The sequence below is a fragment of the Corapipo altera genome, unplaced genomic scaffold, assembly GCF_003945725.1.
Source record: "Corapipo altera isolate COAL_440 unplaced genomic scaffold, ASM394572v1 50, whole genome shotgun sequence".
Classification (NCBI taxonomy): domain Eukaryota; kingdom Metazoa; phylum Chordata; class Aves; order Passeriformes; family Pipridae; genus Corapipo; species Corapipo altera.
The window spans coordinates 9,641,940-9,668,545 of record NW_020884889.1 but is presented as its reverse complement, the minus strand read 5'-3'; the positions used below and the strand labels follow the sequence as shown (position 1 = coordinate 9,668,545).

At 39.4% G+C, this 26,606-nt stretch overlaps 1 protein-coding gene across 4 annotated transcripts; it reads right to left on the bottom strand.

Moving 5' to 3' along the window:
* Window positions 1-3,351: 3,351 nt before the first annotated feature.
* On the bottom strand, window positions 3,352-25,545 carry CEP152 (centrosomal protein 152). Of its 4 annotated transcripts, XM_027644591.1 has the most exons (27): window positions 25,050-25,545; window positions 24,483-24,605; window positions 22,021-22,121; window positions 21,747-21,813; window positions 21,235-21,534; window positions 20,605-20,773; window positions 19,770-19,910; window positions 18,716-18,855; window positions 18,220-18,420; window positions 16,702-16,849; window positions 15,937-16,028; window positions 14,992-15,155; window positions 14,214-14,415; window positions 13,275-13,388; window positions 13,022-13,152; window positions 12,709-12,837; window positions 12,429-12,564; window positions 12,032-12,211; window positions 11,260-11,532; window positions 10,687-10,818; window positions 9,767-10,417; window positions 8,118-8,292; window positions 6,156-6,228; window positions 5,960-6,066; window positions 5,052-5,208; window positions 4,670-4,773; window positions 3,352-4,436 (listed from the first exon to the last, which is right to left on the bottom strand). In XM_027644591.1, exons 1-27 carry the CDS (start codon window positions 25,050-25,052, stop codon window positions 3,634-3,636), a joined length of 5,016 nt encoding a protein of 1,671 aa, XP_027500392.1. In that variant the 5' UTR covers window positions 25,053-25,545; the 3' UTR covers window positions 3,352-3,633. The 4 variants fall into 4 exon arrangements, with proteins under 4 accessions (XP_027500392.1, XP_027500393.1, XP_027500394.1 ...); XM_027644592.1 differs by lacking the exon at window positions 10,687-10,818; XM_027644593.1 differs by lacking the exon at window positions 11,260-11,532.
* Window positions 25,546-26,606: the final 1,061 nt, after the last annotated feature.

Genomic DNA, 26,606 nt, shown 5'->3' with positions numbered 1-26,606 from the left:
AAAGTAAAAGAAGTGGTAAGGGGGTAAGAAGGTATGAAATTCCAAAGGTGTTAAGGAAAGCCTGGGAATGCAAGCAAGCCAGAGCTCTTCCTAGTTGCGTATCCACAGGGATATTTGAATTAAATGATAGCAGTCTTGAAAGGCTTTCACAAGGTGATAGGGTATTTTGCAAAGATTGTAGTAATCCTGCAGAACAGACAACCTGCTGAACCAGACTGAAAACTATCAGGCACAGTAGGATCAAGACTTGGATCTAACCTTTTTTCCTATTTATCATTTGCTGTCCTATACTATACTTGTAAGATAAAATCAGCTAAAGAAAATATAAAAAACAAAAATACAGCTAGAAAGAGGACCACTGCATTCTGCTACTTTGGGGGTGTCATTAAACAAAGCTTAAGCTAAATAGTGCTGAACTGCAACATCACTACAGTAAAATTTGATCTGGCTCCTACTGCATAAACACAGTATTCAAAAAGGAATCATTTGAACCAAAAAGACGTAACAGCAGGTAATCAGTTCTTGAATAAAGCAGCTAAGTCCTTTCAGCCATATAACCTACTGGGTGAAAATACATGGTAGACTTAAGAGATTCATTTAGTGACTCTCTTACAATCTTGGTTCAACTATACAAGTCCAACCACACGTATTGCAACGTTCCATCCCCCTTTCTGACTAGTGTCAGCTCTCCAATTTCAGGAGCTGCCACCCCCTATCCTAGTGTGTTACTGCTCCATTCCTTCCTACTGATGTTGGAAGGAGGAGGGCTGAGGAACACTTTTGACTAAGAGGTGTTGATTCTTGGGTTAGGTATCATCTTGTACCTTCAGCTTTACTCCCCAGGGGATGATTGCTGCTGTTTTGGGTATGGATCTTCCCTCCAGGCCTCTACAGTTGATTTTCATTAAGGAAAACTTAAAATCCCCTTGGCAGCTCTGGAGCTCTCTGGAGTTGTCAGTGCAACAAGACACACAGTAAACATTAGGTGAGCAAGGATTTAACTGAATCTTTACCTACAGTCACATTGTCACATACATTGCAATTTTGGTCACCAAAGTTGCCTGGTACTGTGGTGTGATATGATACAACTGAGACAGCAACCAAATTTACCTGTGCACCCCATGTCCACATTTAAATATCCTCCCTTTTACAAGCCACTTTTGGAAAGATTCCACCCACCCACCCCATTTTTGCTGCATCTGCATAACATCTCCCTGCTCCAAAAGAGAAAGGACACCCACAAGAGAACCTTTTCTCACGTCAGGCTGCAGAGCCTGCTGAAGAAAACTCTCCTGGTTTCCTCCCTGGAGCTGGGATCTGCTGCACCCTTGGCTTTCTGCAGAGTGGTCAGTAATGTGGAAGATCTCTCCTCATCAGTGTAGCCCCAGCTTCTAAATTAAATATGTAAAAATCATCAGCTGTTCAAAGCCTTAGCAAGACTAGGATCATTAAGCACTTCATTCTGCACTGAAATCATTGAGCTTTTTTTAACATAGGGAATTTGTTAAAATCTGTGGAAATGGACAGTAAGTTATGCACACAAACAACAGTGAACAATATGACAAAATGTGCTGTGAAAAGTTACATTTTCGAATTTTTAAAAGCAGTTTGCACATTGTCACTAAGTGTGGCATTTTGGGAAGCAACTACAGAGAAGCTTTTGAACCTGCCTCAGATGAAGGATCATTTGTAAAAGTTGCATTTGGTCCACAGCAATGAGATGATGGGCCCTCAGCTGCTGTTTGGAAGGTCAGGGATGTCGTCCTACAGGACAGAAGGATGTTTAGCTTTACAGATCCAGTCTTCATCTGGGAAGGTTTCTGAACTAGCCCAAGGAGTGAATTAATCTGATCTATTGGCTTAAACACTTGTACAGGTACCTCTCACACAGGAATAATTGTGCCTCTTTTTACCTCGTGGAATTTGGGAAAATGTTTAAGCTAAACAGAAAAAGTCACTCATCACTGGAAAGGAAAAAAAAAAACAAAAACCTCCACATAGGGCTTAGAGGACAACTAGTAAAAACTTTCCCCTGCAGACAAGGCCACAGCTATTTCCTCAGCTAAGAGCTCGGAATTTGGCCCTTGAACTTAACCACTGCCCATGTTTGTTTAGGCAGAAGCGGTCTCTCATGGCCTCAGTTTGCTCCCACTGATGATGACAAACCCCACCTCACCAAAGAGGAAGTGGGGTTGGATTTATGGGCAACATTAAAGGCCACCAAGAAATTCAGAAGTCTCTCATTAGATCGCCTGAGAGTCTCAAGTCACAAGCCAGCTCTGCGTACCAAGAGCTGCAATGCCTTCTGCCTTGCCAGTTGGCCTGAAATACAAACAAGCCTTTTTGTAAGAGAAGTTAAACACATTTTTCTTCAGATTCTGTACTATTTGCCTCTTAAAACTGAAAAGATTCTCAGACTAAACTGTGATGTTCAACTCCAAAAGACCAAATAAGCAACCTTAAGCAGTTAAATGTTACATATGAAAGGCACATATATAATCTTTGAGACAATATTCAGTATTTTTTCTTCTTCTGATATCACAGGATAGCAAGCAAAACCTTTTTGCTTACATTTGCCATATTACTGTTGATTTGAATTGCTGGCTCATAACCATACTATTAATTGCAACAAGATTTAATCACCTACTGTGTAAGCCAGCAGCAAAACACCCCTGCCCCTCACAGGATCACTAGAAATGAAATGTCATCCCAAGGAAAGCAAAAAGTCCAGGAAAAAGGATACATTTTGCAATTCTCTTTAAAATGGGAGCAGGCCTTTAAAATAAGAGCTTTCTTAGCTTCAGGAGGAACATGATGATATCTTTAGCTTACCCTGATAAACTTTGCTGTTGAAGAAACACCTGCAAAATGTGGTCATTCTAATTGGTACCTTTCTTCTGCCCAATTCAAGCTATTTTTTGCTTCCAAAGGGAAGAATACTTGAAATGTGGTTTGTTATAATAATTTAATGAAAAAATGCAAGTATTTTCGCTTTTATTGTGGGAACACAAACAAAGGCTTACAGGGGGTCCTTCAGAATGGAAAAGTCAATTAAAATACTGACTTCAAACAAATCCCAAAACATCTCTCATTACGCTCTGAAGGAATTTTGATAATCATTAATAAAATTACCACAAGTTACAGTAGCTTTGTTTTAGATAAACACTGCACTGCAAGCTAAATTGAATATAAAAATAGATTCTGTTTAATAAATTTGTGTATAATACACTATAAACAACTATGAAAGTGTTATTACAAAGGTAAACAAAAGTCTGTATTAATATTTCAAGTAACTTGATAAAATTTGTTCACGTAACATTCAAGATCATGAAATGGACACAGTAGAACAGATTTTCCTCAATCCTCATGCTTTTATTTAAACATAAAGTTAATCTTCTTTTCCTTCAAACAAGGAATTTCTGGTATCAGTTCAAGTTAGAAAATCATTATCTTGCTGATGAGACTTGGGATCCCACACCATTTTTCTCCAAGCATTTGTTGCAGCATTTTCCTCCATCTGAATCTGATGATGCTTTGGGCTGTGGGACAGCAGAATTTGATTTGCCAGAGATGAGGATTGAAGCATGCTCTGTTTGTTATCTGCTGGTCTCTACTGTAAACTTTTGTGCTGCTTTATGTGCTGAGAAACTTGCCATTGCCACTAGAAATGTCTCTCCAAGAAGTAACGTTTCCATCTGCAGGGGAAGATGACCTGATGTGAGGAAACTCTTCACAATATACAATCTGTGCTTGAACATTACTACTGGTTTTTTGTTGAGGATACAAGAGAGGCAAGTCACTACAATCCAGATACAGGCTTCCATTCCCAGAACTCCATTCACTGCTGCTTCCTTCATCTCTTCCTGGAGTGTCTTTAAAATTAAATTCCTGAGTTCTCTTAGACTTAGTTTTCCATTTTCCACATGATTGGATACATTTATCCTCTTTTGAGACTGTTCTTCCATTCTTGCCCTTAAGCATGTGATGAGCTGGCCCAGAGCTGGTGTGGCCATTTGTAACTCTGGGTTCCTGCATATGTTCTAATGTTCCCTGACAAGCAGATGGAGGAGCGTTCTGATGTGCTCTGTTACTCACAGCATGCAAAGGTCCTTTGTCTACATTTACAATAGGGCCATATTTTTCTCTTCTTCCATCTTCATTTGGATAAAACTCTGGTAGAGCACCTCTGGAAGCACGATCCAGACTTTTAGAATTATTCTGAACACCCGCAGTCACTGTTTCACGAAGCATATGTTGAGTTACAGTCTGTGTTGCATCAAACTGCTGTCTCAAGTCACGTGGCACACACTTCTGGACAACTTTATCACTGGCTGTCTCAGTACTGCTTTCACCACATGATTTGCTTTCCATATGGTTTGACCTGGTCCGATCTCTTTTGGAGCACTCAGCTCTAGGCTCAGAAACTAAATGCAGAGCTAGAAGAGGAAGGAAGGAAGTAGATTAATTGAAGGTAACGTTAATACTGGAAGAAAAACTGAGTTCTTTTGTTTGTTTTTAGTAGAGAATCATAAGCATTGTCAAAATAAGCAGCTTATATTTACAACATTAGCTAGCTTATAAATAAATTGTACTTCACTTTCCATCTGCAGCTCACTTTCATTACTACGTGTGTGAAATCAATATCAAGAAGAGAACAACTGCAGAATACCTGAGCGGGTAGATTTGCCCTGGGGAATGTGTCGAAGAGGCGTTTCAAGTCCCTTAGCCATTGTAGCAAGTTTACTGGCAGCGTTCATTATTTTCTTTTCAGCTCTGTCAAGAATTGCAGAACACGGGAAAAAAAGAAAAGACCAAGTTTTAGGGCAATTCCTTTTCAACTCTGCATTTTACTTCAAGGTAATGTTACTGAGAGTCAGCAAATTCTGAAGAGACTGTGTGCCAGACAGCTCAGCAGTGACCCCACGCCAGTGTGCACAGACTGGCAAGATTTCAGGTTGGGCACTGTTTGCTCCAAGGTGGACAAACACCAGACTAACATCTACACATCTCTTGCAAAGCCAACAGTAACTTCCAAATGTATTTGAACTCACCCTTCATGTTTCCCATTGTCAGTCAGGAGCTGTTGAAGACATGTCAAATAGTATTTGCGCATTTTCCGTGCCGTCTCTTGGCGCTCTCTCAGAACCTCCACTTTAATCATCTCGGCAGCTCGTTCCTTGCTTTCACGGATGTAACAAAGCATATCGCCTACAAACACACTTCATGAGTACCAGTTTTCCCCCAGAGTGGGGAAAAAGGCCAACACCACAAACTGGGATTGTCTAGCAGATCTGGAACAAGTCAGCAAGGGCATGGATTTACCTGCCAACATTCCACCCAAATCCTTGCTGCCTACTGGCTAAACATCAGTGCAGATCACAGCAGGTTAATATGATGCATCAGAAAGGAATTCAGTTGTCTGGTCTCATTCTGCATCTTAAGAAGGAATAGAAAACACTAGGCATAGGGATTTGGGAGGAATGTTGGCTGGTAAAATATTGGTCTAGAAACTCTTCAGTGGCAGCGCAGCTAGAATTTGGGGACCTGCTGTACTCAAGTAAGAGTTGGTGCTACATTTAATACTCTCTCCTCAGCTAGAAGGTTTCTGATTAAGCCAGAAGGCAGGATACAGTAAGAGAGGAAAGCAGATTCTCTCTCAGGACAAACTGCAGGTCAGGGAGATTTTTTTATCTGGAGAAACAAGATCAGTTTCAAAATACACTTTAAAAGCCATAATTCAGTGCAACAAAGCAAGGATAGCATAAAAAGGCTTCACTCATTGCAATGATATGTCAAATATTATGGCAACAATTCCATTTCTCCCATTCAGTCTAGTAAGAAGGAAAAATTTACTTCTCATGTGATTTGGCTGTCAGATTCTTGTCCAAGTTGGCTGAAGGAGGAAGCAACAAGGTAAATTATATTCCTCCACTAACTTTTTAGTTACTTCAGTACTTACACTTAATCTTGCTCACAGCTTTGATGTAGTGAGCACGCATTTCTTCCAGACCTTTCACAGAGTCAGAGGATGCACAAGGTTTTGAGATGCCTCCCTTTGACAGTGTCCTGAAATGCATATAAGTCACACTGCACAAAAAAAGCAACTCACATCTTACAAAAGAAAAAAATCATCTTGTTTAGCTTTTTTAAAATACCTTGGTGGTGAGCCCTGGTCATTCAGTTTAGTCTTCATCTCAGAGTCTTCTGTAATTAGAGCCTTCTCATTTTCTATTAAAAAAAAAAAAAGGAGGCGAACCATAATTCACTGCACTTCTCTAAACTGGAGTTCAACAGAAGTTATTACATAAACTGCTCTCTCTGGTATAAGAGCTCAATGTCACAGAGCATCATCAGCACGTACAGCTGCTGCAGTAACAAGCAGACAGGAATCCATCCCAGTGCACTTCAGTGAAGTCTGAATACAAAAGGCATCTCATATGGTAATTAAATAAACTTGAAGTCTTCATATGCCATTACTAACACTATGCTGGAGGCAAAACTTCTGAGATACCAAGTGTAAGTGAAGAGAACACACGGGATAAAAAAAATAACAAGGTTTGTCTTGATAAACATTGGAAAAGAGTATTAATTTGTGGGTTAGCAATTGTGCCTTCTTTGAGGTGGAGAGAGAGAAGATAAAGCTTGTTTGGTTTTGTTGGTTTGATGCAGGGTTTTTTTGGTGGTTTTTTTTTTGTTTAAGGCTAATAACCAAAAGCCAGTATTCACTCAAAACTGTACAATGCAACAGACAAGAGAATCAAGGCTGTCTTTAGGTGACTAACCATCCTAACCTTGGATATGCTCTGACTTAGCCTCATGTTGCTCCACAGCAAGCTGAAGATATTTGTGGGCCATCTCCAGCTCTCTTTTCAAGTCCTGGCACATGGCCTCCCTTTTTTCAAGCTCCTGGAAGCAGTGTTCACAGCAAAAATCTTCCTGAGACCCAAGACTCCTTTTTGTACATTTCTCACTGCTAAAAATTATACATCAACAGGGGACCAAAAAGAAAAGAATCAAGCCCAACATCTTTCCAGTGCTCTACTTAGTCCTCCTCTTGGTGGACAACTTAACACTTTAGTCCAATTAAACAAATCAGAAGAGGCTGGAACCCTGTTACAGAAGGTGCAGCAGCATCTATCTGCTCACAGAGCCCTCGCAGCCTCAAAGCACTCCCATCAGTGTGAGTTCTTCAGGCAGCAATGAGACTTGTAGGTTGAATGGTTTTGAATTTTTTACTTATTTTTTTTTTTAACCAACAGCCAAGCAGGGTCTTTTGAAGTCAGCTGAAGGAAACTGTCCCAGCTGGAAAGCCTCATACGCATCTGAGTCTAGTTAAGGAATACACAAAGACTGGGCTCCTTCCAGGAGAGCGACGGCTGCTCTCCACAGCCAGGACAGGGCGCTCTAGAGACAGGAGCACTGCAGTGCTTGTATTGTTCTGTGTTAATAGATGGTTTGTTATTTTGGTGTTAAAGGAATCCAAGCCACACTACAGGCAAAAAGCCAAAGACTCTCTTGGGTTTTCTTGCTTTATGTTTTTCAGTTGTGCAAGAACTCAAACTAAACAGAAAGCCCCAAGGAGATTTCTGTCCCTCCCATGAAGCTTTTCCCATCTACACTGTCTCCAGCTTTGCCACAGTACATGTGCCAGCTTTAGGAAGAGCTACAGTGCTAAAGTATATACTGGGGGGGACAGTAAGAGAAGAAGGAAGGGGGGAAAGAGAGAAATATCACCTGAGGATTCGCATTTTTTCAACTACATTCTTGATCAAAAGAACCAGAAAAGACCACAGACTACCATGCCAGGTGAAATATAATTCTTGACACAATAATACCTTTCACATGAATGCAGAATTCCTTGTCTTGGCTAATGTCAAGAGCAAGTAATATAATTCAATCTTTGAAGCTCTGATTTTGCATTACCCATTTATGAGACAGTTTAGACCACACCCTGCTCGCCATGATCAACACTGGCTTGTATATGAGCTAATAAGAATATTCACTAATTAACTAACTTTGCATTGGGGTCATCAGTAGGCCATTGACTACTAAAGACCGCTATAAATAAGCTTAATTTGATGATACACAATTTGCCAGATTAAGATCAAAGCAAATACCTTTGTCTGTTCCAGTTTCCTGCAAGGGTGTCTGTCTTCTTGATCTCCTTTGTGCTTCTGCTTGGTGTCCAACACTGCACAAAGGAGTTCTGGCCATGTCCCCAGTGTCTCCTGCACCGTATTGTAGGTAAGGGTATGGTTCTTTATTTGCATTACTCACTAACTCTTCATATTTCTGCAATTGAAAAACACTTTCTGAAAACCCAACACATAGTAAAAAGTGTTCCATGCCATCTTAAAGTAGGTAAGCAGTATGTTATGCTTAAAAACAACCAACCTTGGCCACCAAGTGGCTTTACTCATTTTAAAACAGGTACTTTAAACCTGCAATAGAACTGTAGGTTGCAGTTCAAATTGTGAGGAAAATAACTATTCTATGATATAGAAGTTTACTTAGTGTACATCACTGTAACAGCAGTACATGAATATCTTGAGTATTAATCTGGAAATGTGAGTAGCCCTTAACATTGAAGAATTATACTGTGCCTTTGAGTAATTGAAGTTAACCTCCTTTTTAAAAAGAGAGAAGACATTACTAAGAAATTACAGAGACTTCACTAGATAAGGTGGTTTGAGCCAGTGAAGGTTTTGAGGTCCAAAGGCATATTAAACAGTTTACCAGGAGACATTCATATCCATTATAGAAGATGCAGCAGACTTAGGAAAAAAGCTTCCTATTCTCTTTACCATTGTGAATATGACTTGTGACAAGAAAACATTAAAGGCCCACTTTCTGAACAGAAATACACTGTCACTAAAAAAATGGTGTCATTACCATGAGAAATCACTACATAGTCATTTTCCCTCATCCCAACTTGTCTTGAGAAACAAGACATTTTCTCTGTCCTATTCTTGGATAATTTCCCAGCTCTTAAATGCTGGGAAGCAATGGCATTTCCGGTAGGATGCTCCCCATAAAAAAAACCCCAAACTTACTACAAGCATAAGTATTGCAAGAAGAGGAATCTGCTAAAACAACAGAAACAAATGCTTTTGGACAGCATCTGACTTAGCCCCAAACTCCTCTAGAAGAGGGTGGGACATCTTTCCTCATTTGGGCAGGCACGTTGAAATGGATTTCCTAGAGCCACAATAAAATTAAGCAAGACTATAATTCCCAAGACAGAACTGAATAACTGACAAACTGACCAACTACAAAAAAAGGATTTACTGTTTCCATCCTTATTTGCATAAGAAGGAGGGGAAAAAAGGCATAAAACATGATCTATCCAATCACTATCCAATCATCACTAAAAACTGGATTTTGCAGCTATGCAAAAATCCGAGGAGAGTTCTGTCATTACAGCCCATCTAAGAGGTCACAAGGAGCCTTCAACAGGCTCCCAAACTTAAGAGGGTGGATTCATCTCCTTAACTTATGAGTCTCTGTATAAATGACACTCCTAACCTGTCTTTCTCTTCTTGAAAGATTAAAGACGTCAAAGCTACACCCATCCTTTCCCTTTTCACTTGCTAATGGTAGATTTAGCCTTCCTTGACTTCTAAAGGACTCCTGTTTATCAGCGAACACAAATGTTGAATTTCTTTTTCTCAGGATTATATGGATATTCCACATTGGGAGAAAACAGGCCAAAGTGACTTGTCAAATCCCTTCTCTGATTGGCAGTTACAGTTTACAGAAATATTACCTCTTTCCATTCTCGCTCTTTCTTTTCCAGAATTGTGCAAACTGTGGTCCTATAGGCTTTCTGTAAGCAGGCCTTCAGTTTGTCTTTGCACTCACTGTTTAATTGAACATGAGAGTCAAAACACTCATCCTTCAAAGAATGCTGACTATGTGTGCACTTGACTAGTTCCTCATGAAGTTCACTCAACAGACACTCAAGCTCAACCAGAGTCTTCTCCTCATAGCGATTAACTTCATCCTGCAGTCTCTTGGCTTCCTGAGCCTCCCATTCTTGCTGCTTTTGGTTTAGTAACATCTTTAATTCTGCTTCTTTCTGAATGGAGAGATCATTCTTCTGCTTTGCAAGATCCTCCCTTGCTGTTGCAAGTACCTCTTTAATCCTGTTTCGGTGATCATCCAAGAATGATCTGTAGTCTCTCTCATTTTGCTCTTGTATCTGCAGGATTTCCTCTTGCTTTTCTTTGTTCCACTGTGCACGGGCCTTTGCTAGTTCTGCTTTGATGGCTGCAGGGACTTCTTCTTTCTTTAGCTCCAATTCCTTCCTGAGAGAAATTATCTTTTCTTCAAGTTCTTTCACTCTTGGTCCAGATCTCTCTGTACTCTCATGTTCTTTCTTCCATTTCTCCTCAGCAGCTGAGAGAACTAGGGCTAACTGGTAAATATATAACAATCATTGTAAATATATACACACATTTATAGATACACAAAATATAACTCTGAGTCATTATCAAGCTATTGGAGATATTTTCAAGTTACTTAATAAAAATTAAACCTTTATAGGCAAAAAAATGGATATGGACCAGAGTGCACAAGAAACATCTTTCCTTAATGATTACCTGCCTATGTCTACATTCATTCCTCAGTAACATATGGGATTTGGAAGACTGAACTGTTTATCAGTACACAAATATTTTGGGCTACCTGCTTTGCTGTGGTCTCTTGGTGTTCTTTTTCCCATTTTTCTTGTTCTATCTTTAGATTTAGTTTGTACTCTTTGAGGTCTGTTAATTCTTGCAGCCACTTGGCACGAGCTTGGGTTAAAGCTGCATCTACCTTTAAACAGACAAAAAAACCTACTTCAGTCACCACCACTGAACACATTTTTATTATTAGTTTCATGTAACAGTGCAAGAAGAGACTTCAGTTTGAATTGCCTGTGTTTACAGAAATTAAAATAATTGGACCAGCAGCATATGATGCATTTCTTGATGCAAGAATTATGAATATAAAATTTATTTTTAACAAAATTATTTAAAATCTAAGTCAGTGTTACTCAGTTCTGGTCAAAATTCCTGTAAAACTTGTTCAACAGTACGAAAAACAAGCAACATGCTTGTTCAGAACTTTTTTAAAACTGTATTTCTAATATAGCAAATATCAACTACTGAGCTTAAGAGGAAGTCAGTGGAAGAGACCACTTTCTTTTTTTTTAGGTGACTTAGTTGCACACAGCAGTTTCACAGGCTCCAGGTAGACAGAACAATTATTTGTTACCTGGCTGGCAAGATTTTTACGGTATTTATTTTCCAGTTCTAATTCAAATTCTTTTAAGGCCTCTTCAGAGGCCATATTTTCTCTCTGAGCCTTCTGGATCTGCAGCCTCTGGTCTTCGACAGTCCCTTCTAACTCTTTAGTTGGAATGTCATCCACAGCTGTTACTTGGTCAGTTTGGCAGCTGCAGTCATTACATTCAACTACAGTTCTTCTAATTTCTTCCAGCCTACTTTGCCATTCTCTTTCTATTTTTGCAAAGACTTGTTCTTTATTCTACGGAAAAAAATATTTTTTAAGAAAATCTCCCCCAACATGTCCAAATAAACAGAATTTCACTGGTGTTTAACAAACAAAACTCTGTTTACAACAATAATCTTCCCTAACAGGAGAAGATTACATGTACAGAGAGGAGAGAGTTTGGTGACTCATCACAGCTTTCTTCTGTGGGATAGGAGACACAAAGGACTTCTGATAATTGAATTAAACAATAGAATGTGTAACCACTCTCCAAGGATCAGGGTGGAAAACTCCAACATATTACCAGCTGTGACATTCAGGATATTCTGCTTGTTAGTTTACAAGACCTAGGGTTTTTTTCAATCAAAATCTTAAATGTATAGTACTTAATGACTTCTTCCGAGGTTCTTAAAATGACAGATCCTAAATAGCCACTTCAAATGGCAGAATAACAGTACATAAATCTACATACAAGTTCTGTTTCTGAAAATAAACAACAAAAAAAAATTGAAATTCCCTGATCTGAGTTCCATACCTCTTTTTCTTCCTTTTCCCAGTGAACTTTAGCTAATGCAACTTTCTCTTCAACCTGCTGTTCTTTTTCTTCCAGCCACTTCCTCTTTGCTGCTATCATCGACCTGCTGTGTTTCTCTTCAAGTTCACTCCTCAGAAGTTTAAGAGAGACTTCTTTTTCTTCTAGTAGCTGTTTCTTGAGCTAGACCAAAAATAAAAAAATACATGAAGCATTTTCCAAGGCATAGCAACTGCTCTGGTACAAAGTCACGAGAATGCATGAGACACGTAATTCTCTAGAGCCTGTGCCCTGATCTTACTGATGATCCTTAAACAAGATATTCTCAAAAGGAGATGTTTTAAGATGTTATATCAGAGGTTGGTTAGATTATATGGTTTATAGGTGTTTCCATTTGTACCTTTTCTTCCTTCAACTGCTGCTCTTGTTCAAACTTCTTCCTTAAAGTAGCTTCCAAGGTGTCCTTCTCCCCACAGACTCCAATGTAACATTCCTTCACTGCAGTCATCTCTTTGTTCAGCTCCTCTATATTAGCCCTTCACAGGACAGATTACTTATTATCAATTGGACTTTACATTGACAGGACAGCAAGCCAATTTTAAAATAAGTGTCACTATCACTGAAGGCCAGACAGGAAACGTGCAAGTTTCAGTAAAAGTGGAAAAAATGGTAAGCCTTACTTTAACTGCGAGATTGTCTCTTCATAGGTCTGAATAAGCTGCTGTTTCTCCACAGTAAACCTCTCCATCAGGTCTTTCTCAAAATGTGCCTTTGTATCTTCATGATGTTGCTGGTAAGTTCTTTCACATCTACAATTTCAAGAAAGGAAAATAACTACCTAGTTTTCTTCCCCCACTTTTAAATGGGGTTCAACTTCTCCCTAAGAAAATACCTTTCTAACATAAACCTCCTCCTGTACCTGAGAGCTGGAACAAGATTATACACGCGGGCTAAAAATCCACTAATTAAACTAAACCAAGTTAACAGACTTACCTGTCAATGGCTTCTTGTTTATCATGATCAAAATCTTGAACCATCTTTCTCATCTGACAACAGAGATCTTGATTTAAGCTTTTCAGTTTTTCCTCACTTTCCTTCAGTTCTTCAATAGTCAAAGCATGGGCCTGGACAAAAAAGGGTTATAAGAACCTTTTCTAATCAGAGCTCTTAGCACAGGGTAGGGAGTTTTTGTGTTGTGGTTTTGTGAGGTTTTTTTCTGCAGCGATAAGCAGCATCTCTGTCTTACCTCAACCTCCTGTAGCAAAGCTTCATTAGCCTTTTTGAGTCTCAGAACTTCTTCCTTTAGACTATCAGAAACCAAAGGACTAGCCACTGAAGTATCAGTTAGATTTGTGACAGGCTAAAGATAAATAAAATAAGGATATCTTTCAAAATATAAATGATTTAGAAGTTAATGCTTAAAAAAGTTAGAGTGGTTAAATAAAAATTGTACTTAAAAAAATCAAAAACACACCGAAAGAAATTATTGCAGTCCAAGATATAACAGTATCACTGTTACTCTGGATGAATCCTTGAAACTCAGTATCATGAAGGTTTAGAGAAGCACACACTGGATGTTGTGTTTGCAAGATGAATGACTATCATCCAACAGAGAGCACAGCTCTCAAGTACACTGTAATTCTGTCCCACATCCGTGTCACAATGTATAGATTACAAAAGCAGATATTACAGGTCTGATCAACCTATAGAGGGAGGTAATGGAGTGAAGAGATGCAATATCAAGGAGATTTCCTGCTGATCAAATTACACAGTGAAGGCCCTCTGAAGGCAATCAGTGAAATGTTCCATTGGTATAAACTAATAGTACTATCAGCTTTCTCTGAGAAATTACAAGTCCTTTTGGCTGAAGAAAACCTACTTTCTCCAATGAAATGTACTTCTGAAAAAAGCAAAGTGGCCATTAAATGCTATCAAGCAAGACAGTCATGATATCAGAACTCCCCTAATAATGAATATGCTGCCCAAGTTCTGCTATTCAGCCTTTTTCCTCTTAACCAATACAAAACAAGGTATCATCCAAATGGGAATACTTTTCTTAAGAGCCGTTATGGATACTCAACTATGGGTAAATTTTTGATCCATTCTCACAAGAAGCTTAAATGATGGTTTTGTTCACCAAAAACCACTGATATCTTAACTTTTAAAGAAGTGTAAAAGAACAAACCTCTGATTCTTTTGATGCTTTTTCTACTTTCAGTTTGTATTCCTCTAGTGTCTTCTGGCAATCTTTAAGATCATTTTGTAACTGAGTAACCTGGTTTCTCTTCATTTTATTACTGTTTAATAAACGTTCCAGCTCAGCTTTTAATTCTACAATAATTTCATCTTTGGAGAGTTCTTTATCCATGTCTCTGTTCTGTATTGCACTATCAGGGAAGACATAACCAGTTCAGTATTTAAAAGACAAAACACATTTATCTGAAAGGTAGTTGTAGCAAAGACAAGAGCAACTAATGCTACCAGAAATACAAATGTCTAAGACACAATAGCAAAAAGAATAAGAACATGGGTACAAAAGCTTTTTATCAAGTTGCAATTAATTTACAGAGAATTTGTTAATTCAGCTGTTTCCCCAAAAGATTCGTTCTCACATCATGTGAGGTATTTTGAGACAACTCAACTGACTGAAAGTAAAAGACAACTTTAGCTTTAAGTAACTATGTGGAGTCTGAGCAAAAAAGGTGTCCATGAATACAACCCATAGAATTCAAGGAATAGTAACATGGTCCCTATAAAATCTAAAGATTTATTAATTCGTAATTAGGCAACCAATTTATGTTATTAGTTCAGTTTTCAGTTTCCCAGATTACCTGGCAATACAAGCAGTATTTCAAGTATCTACCAAAAAACCTGTAGTTGATCCAGTAAGACCATCTTTTACACACCACTTGTATAATTTCTTGAGGATTTTAGATTTTCTTTCTACAAGAATCACTCAATACCTGCAGAACTTTGGTTTCTTCCCAGTGGTTTTTTTAATTCCCAAATCTACATAGGATTCACCCAGGTTCATATGCTGCTCTCCACTTGCATCATTCAAAAATACTCCAAGCTTGGCAGCAGATTCATACAAAGCTATTTCTTCCTTCAGTTCCATTAATTCTTCCTGAAAGAGTCAGAAAAAAAATTTTGCTGAGCAAAGACTCCAAGAAAACATATCAGGCCCATGATAATTCTTCCAAAGAAAACAAATACTTGGAGTTATTATTTCTAAATATAGCTGTATGTAGTTGAATCACCTAGCATTAATTTATTTATACTATCATTTTTGATACCTCTAGCAAAGCACATGTTAAAACTACAAATTAGAATATACTGAGCAACAGAAAATATTCCCTATTGTTCTTACTACAGTTCATATTTCTTTTGCTCTTACTTCTGCTTTCCTGCTGCCCTTGTATAGTAAAATGGATGACAACAGAAAAGTACATAGCTGGCAAAACAGCCTATTGCTCCAGGACTTAGTAGGATTCATAGTTTACAAAATGGCAGACTTAAATCCAAAATATGAATTGAATTGGGAACACAGACTTCCACTCATATTTTACAGAAGACTCTCTAGCATTCCCTTTTGCTCGTAAAAGGTAAATTTCAGAATACACTATCTCCAAATTCCTAGCACACTGAATTTACATTCTTTTTTTTCCCCCCAAAAGCAGGTTAGACCAATGTAGGGGATCAGATGTGTGCCCATACAGATGCCTTGCTGTGTTTTAACTTGGGGGGCCAGGGATGAAGTCCAACATGCAACACTGGAAAATGAAGCAGTCAAAGGAGATGTGCTTGTTTCCACAACAAATTAAAAGTATTTCAAGCACCAACCCCTTATCTACAATGCCCATCCCCATCAAATTAAAACAGTAAAATATTTAATAAAATTAATTAACCTGCAAAGCCCTGTTCATGTCATTGCTCATCATGTGTGCAGACTGAGCTTGTTGCAACTGAAACCGTAACTGATTAGTCTCCTGCATTGAGCCTGTTGCAGGAAAGAGAAAGGAGAGAAAGAGCAAGTCATAAACATGCAAGAAAGACTAAGCAATCTACAAAAAGATCTCTGTTAAAAATAGCAGTGTTGATTCTGGCAATAGGGAGTACTCTGTTTCTATTTCCTTGAGCTCACTAACAGCTACTAGAGACATTACTATAGAAAGGCTTTCATGAGTAAAGGTAGGCAAAAGTCAAACACGCAAATGGCAAAATATTTCACAATCTAGTCCAATGATACAGGTTTCCCAGAATCAGCCTCCAGCTCCTAAAACAATTATTTTCTCATTAAGATTTGAATTTAGAATAGCAATTCAAGTCAAACACCTTAACACAAAACTAAGCAGCTCGTTCCCAAAGGCTGTTGTTTGTACGAAACAAAGTTTACACGTATGCAGCACAAAATATATAGGAAAAGAGTTTAATCTTGTTGCTTGGGGGTTGGAGGTGGTGTTTGCTTTTATTTTTATCGTTTTTTTACATTTCAGTCTAGACTTAACTAAACTTTATTTAAATCTGACTAAGGCACTGCAGAGGAAATGGTCTAGTGCACATTTATTTCAATGTTGATTTCACTTCAATAGGAACACTGATATGCAATTTAATACTTAGAAAAACTGAAGACATTTCTGCAAGGATAGATAAGGTATGAGTAAAAGGCTGACCTGTTTGCAGTAAATTTGCACATTGCTTTTGGCTTTCTTCTAGGCTTCTTGTCAGTCGATTTATTATTTCTGTTTTTTCACATTTGGTTTCTTCCAGCCTTTTTTCAAGTTGCTTAACATGGTCTCCCAGATTTTTGCAAAGCTCTTTCTAGGAAGAGAGATCATTTTTACTCACATCACAAACATCTAGCCATCTAGAACAGGAGACAAATAATCAATCTGATACCTAAATGGGTAGAGAACAGCTAAATCAATCACAGATCAAATGCTATCCTTGGCTGATAAGTCACTTCTTGCAGCCTCAAAGTTCTGTTTTCACTAGGAGACAGTAAGTGTACTCATATATAAACATATATGGATGTGAACCATTTCATATTTCCTAGAGCACTTGGTTTTCAGCACATCAGATTATCTCCTGTAATTATTCACATATACTCAGTCTACTGCAGAAAAATCAAACCTTCACGTTATTTATATTAAGCCTGAGCTTAACTCAGTTTATTTTAACTGAGCTTAAGCCAAGCTAGCAAGGGCCAGCACTCTTTAAAAGAGGAACTGTAGTTTTTTCACATGATATACAAAGTAGACTTTCATATGGCATTACTTAGTTACCCACACAGACCTGGGAGGCACAGTACCTTGTCTTTATACTTGTTAGCTCTTCTCTCAAAAAAACAGGAAAACTCTCTCCTTAAATAACCTAAACATGCTACCATATATTTTGCAGTAGAGACAAAGTTGTGCAAGCTTTGTTGTGGTACTAATAGACAAAAATTTAGCAATGCATTTTGTTCAGAAGCAAGTGCTAGTTACATTTTCAAACATAAACCCCATTTATTTTTATGTATATTTAGGCTGAGACAAGAATCACAGAAATTCAATTTTGTTTCCTTTATTTGAAATAAGAGGACAATTAATTAAGGCCTGATTAGACTACATTGTTTGAATATGTCTAATAGTGTAATGGATTCTTACAACATGCTCTACAACCATGTGACACAATCCATATCAAACTCCATCTCAAAGACAGCCTTTTCCCCCCTCCCTCTACTTTTAAATCCTTACTTCTAAAATAAAGTGACTGTTCGGTGGTTAGTCATCCTTGATCACTTTGAGACCAAACCTTGGCAAAAGACTGTTTAATGAACAGTTTTTCTTGTTTTTTCTTACAAGAATATCACATTATTTTTAATTAGTTCTTTTCTTTCCCAGAGTTACTTGCAGTACTCTTCCAAAAAGAGACTGTGCACAGAACAAAAGCTCAGGAGAGCAACTAAGACAATGAATTCTTGCCTCCTCTGCATCTGCTATGTACAAAACAAAATCTGAACTCACAACTGCCTTGAGATGTTTATAAAAACATATCTCATAGGCTTCCTAATATTGACACTTTCCATTTTCTTAGCAGCTTCCAGAAGGAGTTAGGAGAGTTATAGGTCAAGAAGTGCAGTTTAGGAAACATGGGGATTTCTACAGCCTCTCCAGTACCATACTCAGCATCCCAAAATAATTTCTTACCTGCTCTCTGAGTGCAGATTTTGTAGTATCAAGTTTCTGCTCTAATGATAGTACTTGCTTTTCATACTTCTGCTTTAGTGCTGAAACAATGGTCTCATGTTGTTCTCTGGCTCGCTGAAGGGCATCTGATCGCTGAAGTTCTAACAGCTGCTTTTGCAAGCTCTCCATGGCCACCTCTGCCACCTTGGATTGCTTCAGCATCTGTAGGAACAGTATTAGAGTAGCTCCCAGTTACATATGTTTTACTTTTGCTCCAATATTCTGTATGTCAGTTCAGGTTTTCTCATGCAAGAGTTGCTAAAAGTCCTCAGATAATGTCTGGGGTTTAATACAAACTACTTTCAACAGTGGATCCCATTCATTCATTATATACTCAGCTTCTGAAATGATCATGAGCAGCATTCCAAAAAACTAGCACTAATGTTTAGTGCAAATGCATCACACATATAACTGTAAAGGTCTTCCACAATAAACAGTCTGAAAATATTTATAGTACCTGCTCCTCATTGGCAGTAAGAGTCTGGATTTGAGTTTCAAGGGCCTTGATTTGACCTTCAAGATGCATTTCCCGTTCTTTTCCATTCTGATAGAGTTTCTGAGACTCATGAAGACTAAGAGCCAAACCATCCTTTTCATCTAAATAACGAGACATAACAATTGTGTGAGAAGTATGGCCAGCCACCCATGGAACCACTGCATGGAACACAACAGCTCAGTATCTGCTCTACAGAGCCATTCACTCTGTCTCATACTGTGGGCAACAACAGAAGACAGAACAAAAACAGTCTCCATCCAGCAACCCCTGACTCCTGCTAGCAGGGAGCACTCCAATGTACTGTTTCCACAAGGGTTCTGAAGGTACAAGCCCCATCCTGTCAGCAGTAGGACCTGGCATCTTCCCTGTCATCATTTAAAAGAAGAAACAAAACAAGTCCTCTGCAGAAACAACCAAAACACAGCAAAATGGTCAACAGTTGAAGTTTTCCCTCTCCTTTGCTCCTTTTGCACTCTAAAAACTATATTCTTAATTCTTTAAGTTCATGACTGGTTTTGTCAGTTCCTATAAGAAATGGGAGACTAAGAAACCACCAGTGTCCACCACACAGAGCTTCTCTCTATCTACAGTCTATGAAATGGCCTGTTAAACAAGACACCACAAACAAATCTATTTTTTCCATGTAGGTACACTTCTCCTATTGGAGTTTGGGTGTTCTGGTGTTGGTTTGAGGGATTTTTTTTGAATTTTCTGTACTTTTAACAGACTACTTCAGCAAACTTTTCTGTACATTTGTGATGCCTGACACACAGGGACTCTGGAAAACAATAGTGGTCCTGAAAATGCAGTGAAAGTTATGACAGTTATGCAGTCAGGCATCAATCCAGAGAATTTTCTTTAGAACAATGTTTGGGGGAAGAGAGTTAGGTGCTGTAACCCCAAATCAAGTTTATAAATATGATAACTACCTAGAGACACTTTCTAAATCAAAGTTTCAGAATTATAAAGTTGCTAGATATGAATAAAATATAAGAATTAGCACAAAACATTTTACCTTTGACCATCGAAAGCTGATGATTTAAATACCTAATCTGTTGTGCACTCTTCTCTAGCTTTTCATTAAGTTCTTCCAGTTGTCTTTCTCTTGCTTTATTTAGAACTTGAAGTTGAAGAATCTGCATATTTTCTGAAGAATCTGCCAAATTTCAAATAGCATGCAAACAATTCAGCACAGAGACCAAGAAAGTCATCATCATCATCATCATCATCGTCCCTGCTCCAAGATACTTTTTTTATAGTGCAAAATTCATTGCTGGGCCACAAAGTTACATCATTTTTTTTAGCCCACATTTGATTCATATCACCCGAATTGCTCTGGCAGCAATGACTGAAGAACAGTAGGAAATATCAACACAATTCAAACCCGACGGCAAGCCCAGATAAAGGTTTATGTGCTGTGAATTGTCTTGTGGCCACTACAAATTTTCAAGATGTTTAACAAATGTTCTGCTATTTGAAGTGTACCTGACAGAAAAGCTCAATGTGGTATCACGGAAAATATGCTTCCTAAGGTATAGTAAGTCACTATTTTCCAATATTATGAAAAGAGACAAAGTGCCAGCAAGACTTGACATCAAGCCATCAGAAATAATTTCTTTCAGTCTCACCAGTCAAAACCACATTTTTAATAGCCTGAAACGCAAACACCCTGAAAATCAAAAACCCTGATCAAAAACACTCAATTCCTAAATATAAAAGATCATATACATCAACATACTTTTAGTTGTCTTCTTACTGGAAAAACTGCTGAAATCAATGTGTTTTCTATTGCTGATTTCCAGTGGACTTTTCACACAAGTTTATTTCAAGTCTAAGTAGCAAACACTTACTTTCATCATTGGCCAAAAATTCACGTTGCAAATCTTCAAACACTTCATTTCTTCTGTTTCCTTCTTGGACTACTGGAACATTTTGATGAATGCCATTTTGGTACGGTTTGTAAGTCACTTTGTAAGATTCTGGTGATTGGTCATTGACAACATCGGATGCAACAAATTGCTGTTGTGACAATATAGAGATAAGAGGAAATAAATTAAAACCACATCTGTAGTGTTGCTCAAGAGAAATATTTTTCATTTTGCAGGTTGACATCAAGAGTTCTAGTAGCTCTTCATTTTCAGGCTCCAATCCAGCACACCATCTAAACCTGACAGAATCTTTCATGAAAGCTTACACTAAAGTGGTAAAGTGTTAACTTCAATGTAAGCACTTCAGTGAATCACATTCATCCTACCTCATGGAATTCTAACAGGCAATGGAGGCAACAAGAGAAAAAATCATAACATGAACATATGAAAATACAATTATTTAATGTTTCATTGTTTTAAATAGGCTACAAAAGCTTCCCATCACTGTTTAAATTGATAGCAAGAGACTGAAAGCATCTAGAAATATTCATACCAAAAAAGATCTGTGAAAACTTTCCAAGAGATAGAAAAACATGTCAGCTTCTGACATACCTTAAGATGTTCCTTTGGAGCATCTGGAAAATTTATTATTTTATTTTGCTGGTTGTTAAACTCTGGTTTATGACCACTTGTATATGGCCTGAAGTTTTCAGGAAGATGATACACATTGTTCTGTTGGTAGCAATTTGGAGAGTTAAACCCATCTCTACCAAGATACACATCATCAGGATCCTCTTGACCGTTCTGGCCACAGTAATCTTCTTTAACATCATATAAAAGTTTCTTCTCTTCATCATTTTGCTGGTCACACAAGAATTGTTCAGGGTACATATTTTGTCCTTGTTCATAGCCCTATAAACAGATAAGAGGTTTAAAATTGTTCTCTCAAAGCTCAGATTTCTCCCCACCCTCCTTTTTCTGAGGTTACCAGCCCTCAAGTTAGAAACACTTCACATGAACAGCAGAACGTGAAAAGTATTTCTCTAATGAATTCAAACAATAGTTAGCATGTTATTATGAACAAGCAGTTCATACTAATTACATCACTGCTCCTGCAAGCTTACATTTTGAGGATCACTTATCAATGGATGATCGTTCCACCTCCCATCGTGCTTCCCAGGCTCATGTGATCTACAGAAACACAAGCAAATTACTTATAACTTAGGAAAAAACAAAGCAAACCACCTCTTCTTAAATTAAGTGGCATCTAGTTTACTGCAAACTGCACTACAGCTTCCCTTTTACTTGGCTTGCTTTTACACACCTCATCAACTGAGATTTTGCTCTGTTCTCAAAACCACAACATAAATAATTAAAACATGGTGCCAAATGCCTTACTGCTGCTCAGTCTCCTGAATGCTGCAGTCTGAATAGCTGGAGAGCTGGTCTCCACTGTCCTCCAGCATATCATGGGGAAGGTCTGTCAACAGTTGTTGCAACTGAAACAGAAAAAACAACATTCATTATATGCTTTTCAGAAGAAAACGAGAGGCCAAACAGGCCACTTGCACAAAATCCTGGTGTTCTTCTCCAAGGAAGAGTCTGTCTTGTGACAGACTACTCCTGAAGAACGGCCTGAAAAAAAATCATGCCAAGTGTTCTCCTCTCCAAATCCCAGGCAAGAGAGGTACTGGACACTCAAAACATGCTTTTTCTGAAGAATCTGGATGGAAATCCAGATAAGAAATTGCCAGTCAGTGTTACTAGGTGCAAGAAGTCATCACTGCTCACATGTTCAGTGAAGTCACCAAGAAACTGGACACGAACAAAGAAAAATACCATCAATTCTAATCCAGAAAATACAGTTGTGCCACAAAAAAAAAAGAAAAAAAAAGAAAAAAAAACACAACCAAAACACACCTGAACTTGTTTGTTGTAAGGATTCCCACATAGAATGTACCTCCACCATTTTTCAGAGAGGCTTTGATATGAGGCCACACACTGGGTTTCTGTATATCCGAGCTATGCACTCTCTTTTCCTTATTAGGTACCTTGAGAGCTACACAATATATTCAGAACTTTACATGCAATTTCTGAACCCTAACCCTGTTTTTCTCTGAACTCACAAAGCATGTATTAATATGAGCAGAAACATTAGCTGCCCCATGATACATGCCTTGTTGGGTTTTCTTTGTTGAAACAAACAAACAAGAAACCAGAAAACAAAACCTACCATCTACAAAAAGTTTATCTTTAAGAGAACATGTTTTCTCAGATGCTATTTTAGATGCTCTCTGAGACCAAAGGATAGGCCAGAAGGATAATTTTTTAAAATGTCTACAGGACAAAGTATCACCAAAAGTTTTTTCTTAGAAATTCACTAGTGGTATGAAGGAGTTTTCTTGGCATGAGGGTATTCTCTAGATTTATTATATCTCAGCTCCAGGAAGCAGGAAAGCGAATATCATTCACTGAAGATCCTCTTTCCTTTGCCCCACTTGGAATCAAGCACATCCTTGAGCACCAGAGGTTTTGCTGGTCTTGCACTGCTTTAGAAACTTGAAAGTCAAGAGAAAGCAGTGCACACATAGTTCACAACTTCATCAGGAGAGTTAACACTTAAACCGAGCTCAGTCTACCAGGTGAGCTAGCACAGAACTCCAGATGTGGGTAAGTTCTTAAGGTAGTGCCAAAGTATTCTCCCATCATGAAGATCTCTCCGATTTTCAAGAACCACCTGATATGTGGTGGCAGAGAACTTAAAACTATTGCAAAGTCTCTGATTACTCTTCACCAGGGAACACGGCAGAGCCTGTGTTTCAGCCTCCTTTTACCAGGCTAAAAGTCACACCCCACTGAAATATTCACATGTAGCTTTGTGAGCCCCACCCTGCCCCAGTTCAAAGTGCATGACCAACAAGGATCATCACTGACTTGTTCCAAAGAGGCTGCTTTGTGCCCCTTGCCTCTTGTCCTGTCACTGGGCACCACTAAAAAGAGCCTGGTTCTTTTGTCTCCCTTCAGGTGTTGATACACAAGATGTTCCTCTCAACACTCTGAACTTATAACCTTATTTATCCACTGTCTCACTGACCCACTGTCATAACCCTGCAGTTATTTCACTATTCATTCTCCTGCACAAGCACAACATTCCTTATCCAGGTAGAAAGCTTTGGAACAGGCATCAGATTCCCTATGGTGCTCTCAAGAGCATCCCTCCAACTTCTACAGCTCTCGTTCTACAACACATTTTTGTGAGCACTTGTTTCAACATTTCCTACACTCCACACAGTGAATCCTGGAGTGTACTGGGGACATGACTGTGATTTACCATCCTCTAAAAACCATTATGCACATTCATGTTAAACACATGTTTTGCCAACTAGCTTTATGAAACAAAAAAAACCAGAAACATGTTCCAACTCCAAAGAAATTTCAAAATTTTGAATATATTTTTCCAGACACTTATGTGATTTATAATCACAATTCGAGAAATAGCCCCTCATTCTTTTCTAAGCAAATCAAATTTTCAAGTGAAAGAATTGTTGCTTTCTAAGTATTTGTAATAAGTGAAAAAGCTATCAAGAAATAAGAAATGTAGGTGACACCACCAGCCTTTTGCATTTGATCTACTGCACAGGCAAGGAGTAAAATCTTCCAGCCACTACATATGATCTTAAGATGCAGCATCTCATTTTCTTTACTTTTTATGTTTTATAAGAGTGGCACAGTCTGCCCTCTCTTTACTCTTACCAAAGACAATACAAAATATTTTTCTTTCTTTTTAAACACTTGAAAACAAGAAACGGGAAGAAGCTAAATACACAAGCCCTCAGATTTAATTATTTATTCTTTTTCACCTCTTGTTCTCTTGCATAATCTTCTTGGTCATAGTCTTCATCTTCATGTTGTGTTTGTAGAGCTCCACTATCAAAGTCAAGGGACATTGTTTTCCAGCAACGTTTCTGTGTATCCAGCAAAACCTATCACAGGACAGGCAAACAGCACGTGAGTGAAATAGGATAGGAACTAAAAAGCACCACCCTCACTTCCTTAATTACGTAGCCAAACACACACAAAAACATCCTTTTTGAAACAGACATTGCATATTTATCAGTATCATTCACTTTAATGTTTGTTTCTCAGTATACCCAAGCCTACTAAATTTCTAAGAATTTAGCATTTAAAACAATTATTTGGGCTTTTCATATGCTAACATTATTAAACTAATGAAATTGTTACAACCAGACGCTATTTTCTTCAAACACAATATATATATAGCGTGATACATGTTGATAGTTCTGTCCACTTGTACATCTCGCTTCATCTTCTTCTAGAGAACAACTATGTTTTGTATTAAATGCAGAAAGTATGCTGTTTCTTGTGCATTTGGACAATAGCTCCGAGAGGAAAAAATGGAAAAGTACCATGAAAATCTGAAAAGTATCCTGTCAGCTCCAGATTTCACTGCTTAATGAACACTCCCAAGGGTTCCTCTACGCTGAGCAGGGAGTTCACACTCAGCTACAGCATATCAGTGCTGGCCCACATTGGGTTGCAGGGTAACTTACTCCCTGATGAAGATCCTCCCTTGGGCACACAGGTGTAGCACCTTCTGAAATCTCCACTTGGTATAAAGTGAGCTTTACTGGACCATAATTTGCGAGTTAAACGCCGGTACCTGCCTGTGCACCCCCTGTAACACCCGGGACCCCTCAAAGGGGTCTCTGAGGCACCACGGCCCCCCAGCCCCGCACAAGCCGCACACGACCACCCGCCCTCTCCCCTTTCCTTGGAGCCCTTCCCAGCCCGGGAGCGGAGGCAGCCGCACGAGAGAGCCGCGATCAGCCCCGGAGAGCCGGGCCGGGCCGGGCCGGGTCGGGGCAGCCCCGGAGGCGCGAGGTGAGCTCGGCCGCCGCCACCTCAACCCCCTCAGGGCGGCGGCGCGGGGCCATCGCTGCCGTTACTCGCTGCACCTCCGGCGGGGTCCCCGGGGCCGACGGAGCGCGCTCCGACCCCCAAACCCACCGTCACCGCCGGGGCCGCCACAGCCACGGCCACGCTTCCGCATCACACCCGGCCCGCGCCCGACGCGATGATTGACAGCCTCGGGCGCCAACCGGCGGCCAAAGCCGCGCCCGGCCGTGCTGACTGACAGCCACAAGCGCCAACCGTGCGGGAGGGCGGGAGGCGGGGGGCGGAGCGCGCCCCGGGCCCGCCCCCGCCGATTGTTTGAAAGCAGGCGCGCATGGCCGCGGGAACGCGTCCGGCGAGCTCATTGGCCGAGCAGACGGCCAATGGCAGTGGCTGTTTCATGGAGGGGCGGGGTCTCTCTGCGGCGCCATCTTGCGGCGGGACAGGGCGGTTGCCTGGCAACGCCCGGCCACGGGGTGACGTCATGCGCCCGCGAGCTCGCCCTCGCGACAGTGTCACGATAGCGCTGAGGGATCGCAGGCGCCTCCCCTCGCCCGACACCTTCCCCAGGCAGCGTTCTTAGGGTGCTTGGGGAACCCCCTCTGCCTCGAGAGCTCAATCTCCCTAAAAAATTAAAAGCTTCTCTCTCAGAACGCATTTCTTCTACAGAATTGCCTGTAGGAAGCATTACAAAAAAAGAAGAAGAAAAAAAAAAGAATAAACCCCAAATCCGAAAGGTTTTGTGGACAAAGGATGTTCGTTGCAGTTTGTACATCTGTACACCCCGTGTACATCTGTACAGCCCTGAGAGGGAAGGGGAGCGGTAGGAGCAGAGGCTTTCGGGTCGGTTGTCACAATTTTACTGATGGAAGTGAGCACCTAATACCTTTCAGTGAAATTTATGGGAGCTTTGAAAAAAATGGACACGCTATGCCTTGTAAATGTACCATTATAGGCAAAATTAGCTGGTTTTTCCAGGGGGATTCTAGTAACCATCGGAACAGGTTAATCAATTCTCAGCATTGTGACAGGCATTAAATGACTCAGAAACCAATAACAAAAAAAGAGTC

What these genes read in the sequence shown, in the direction of transcription:
- CEP152 (XM_027644591.1), bottom strand. An exon ending in AATCTGCACTCAGAGAGCAG is followed by an intron (nt 16,850 to 18,219) that starts GTAAGAAATTAT and finishes CTCTCTTCCTAG; the next exon opens with AAAGAGCTTTGCAAAAATCT. An exon ending in ACATGAACAGGGCTTTGCAG is followed by an intron (nt 15,156 to 15,936) that starts GTTAATTAATTT and finishes TGACTCTTTCAG; the next exon opens with GAAGAATTAATGGAACTGAA.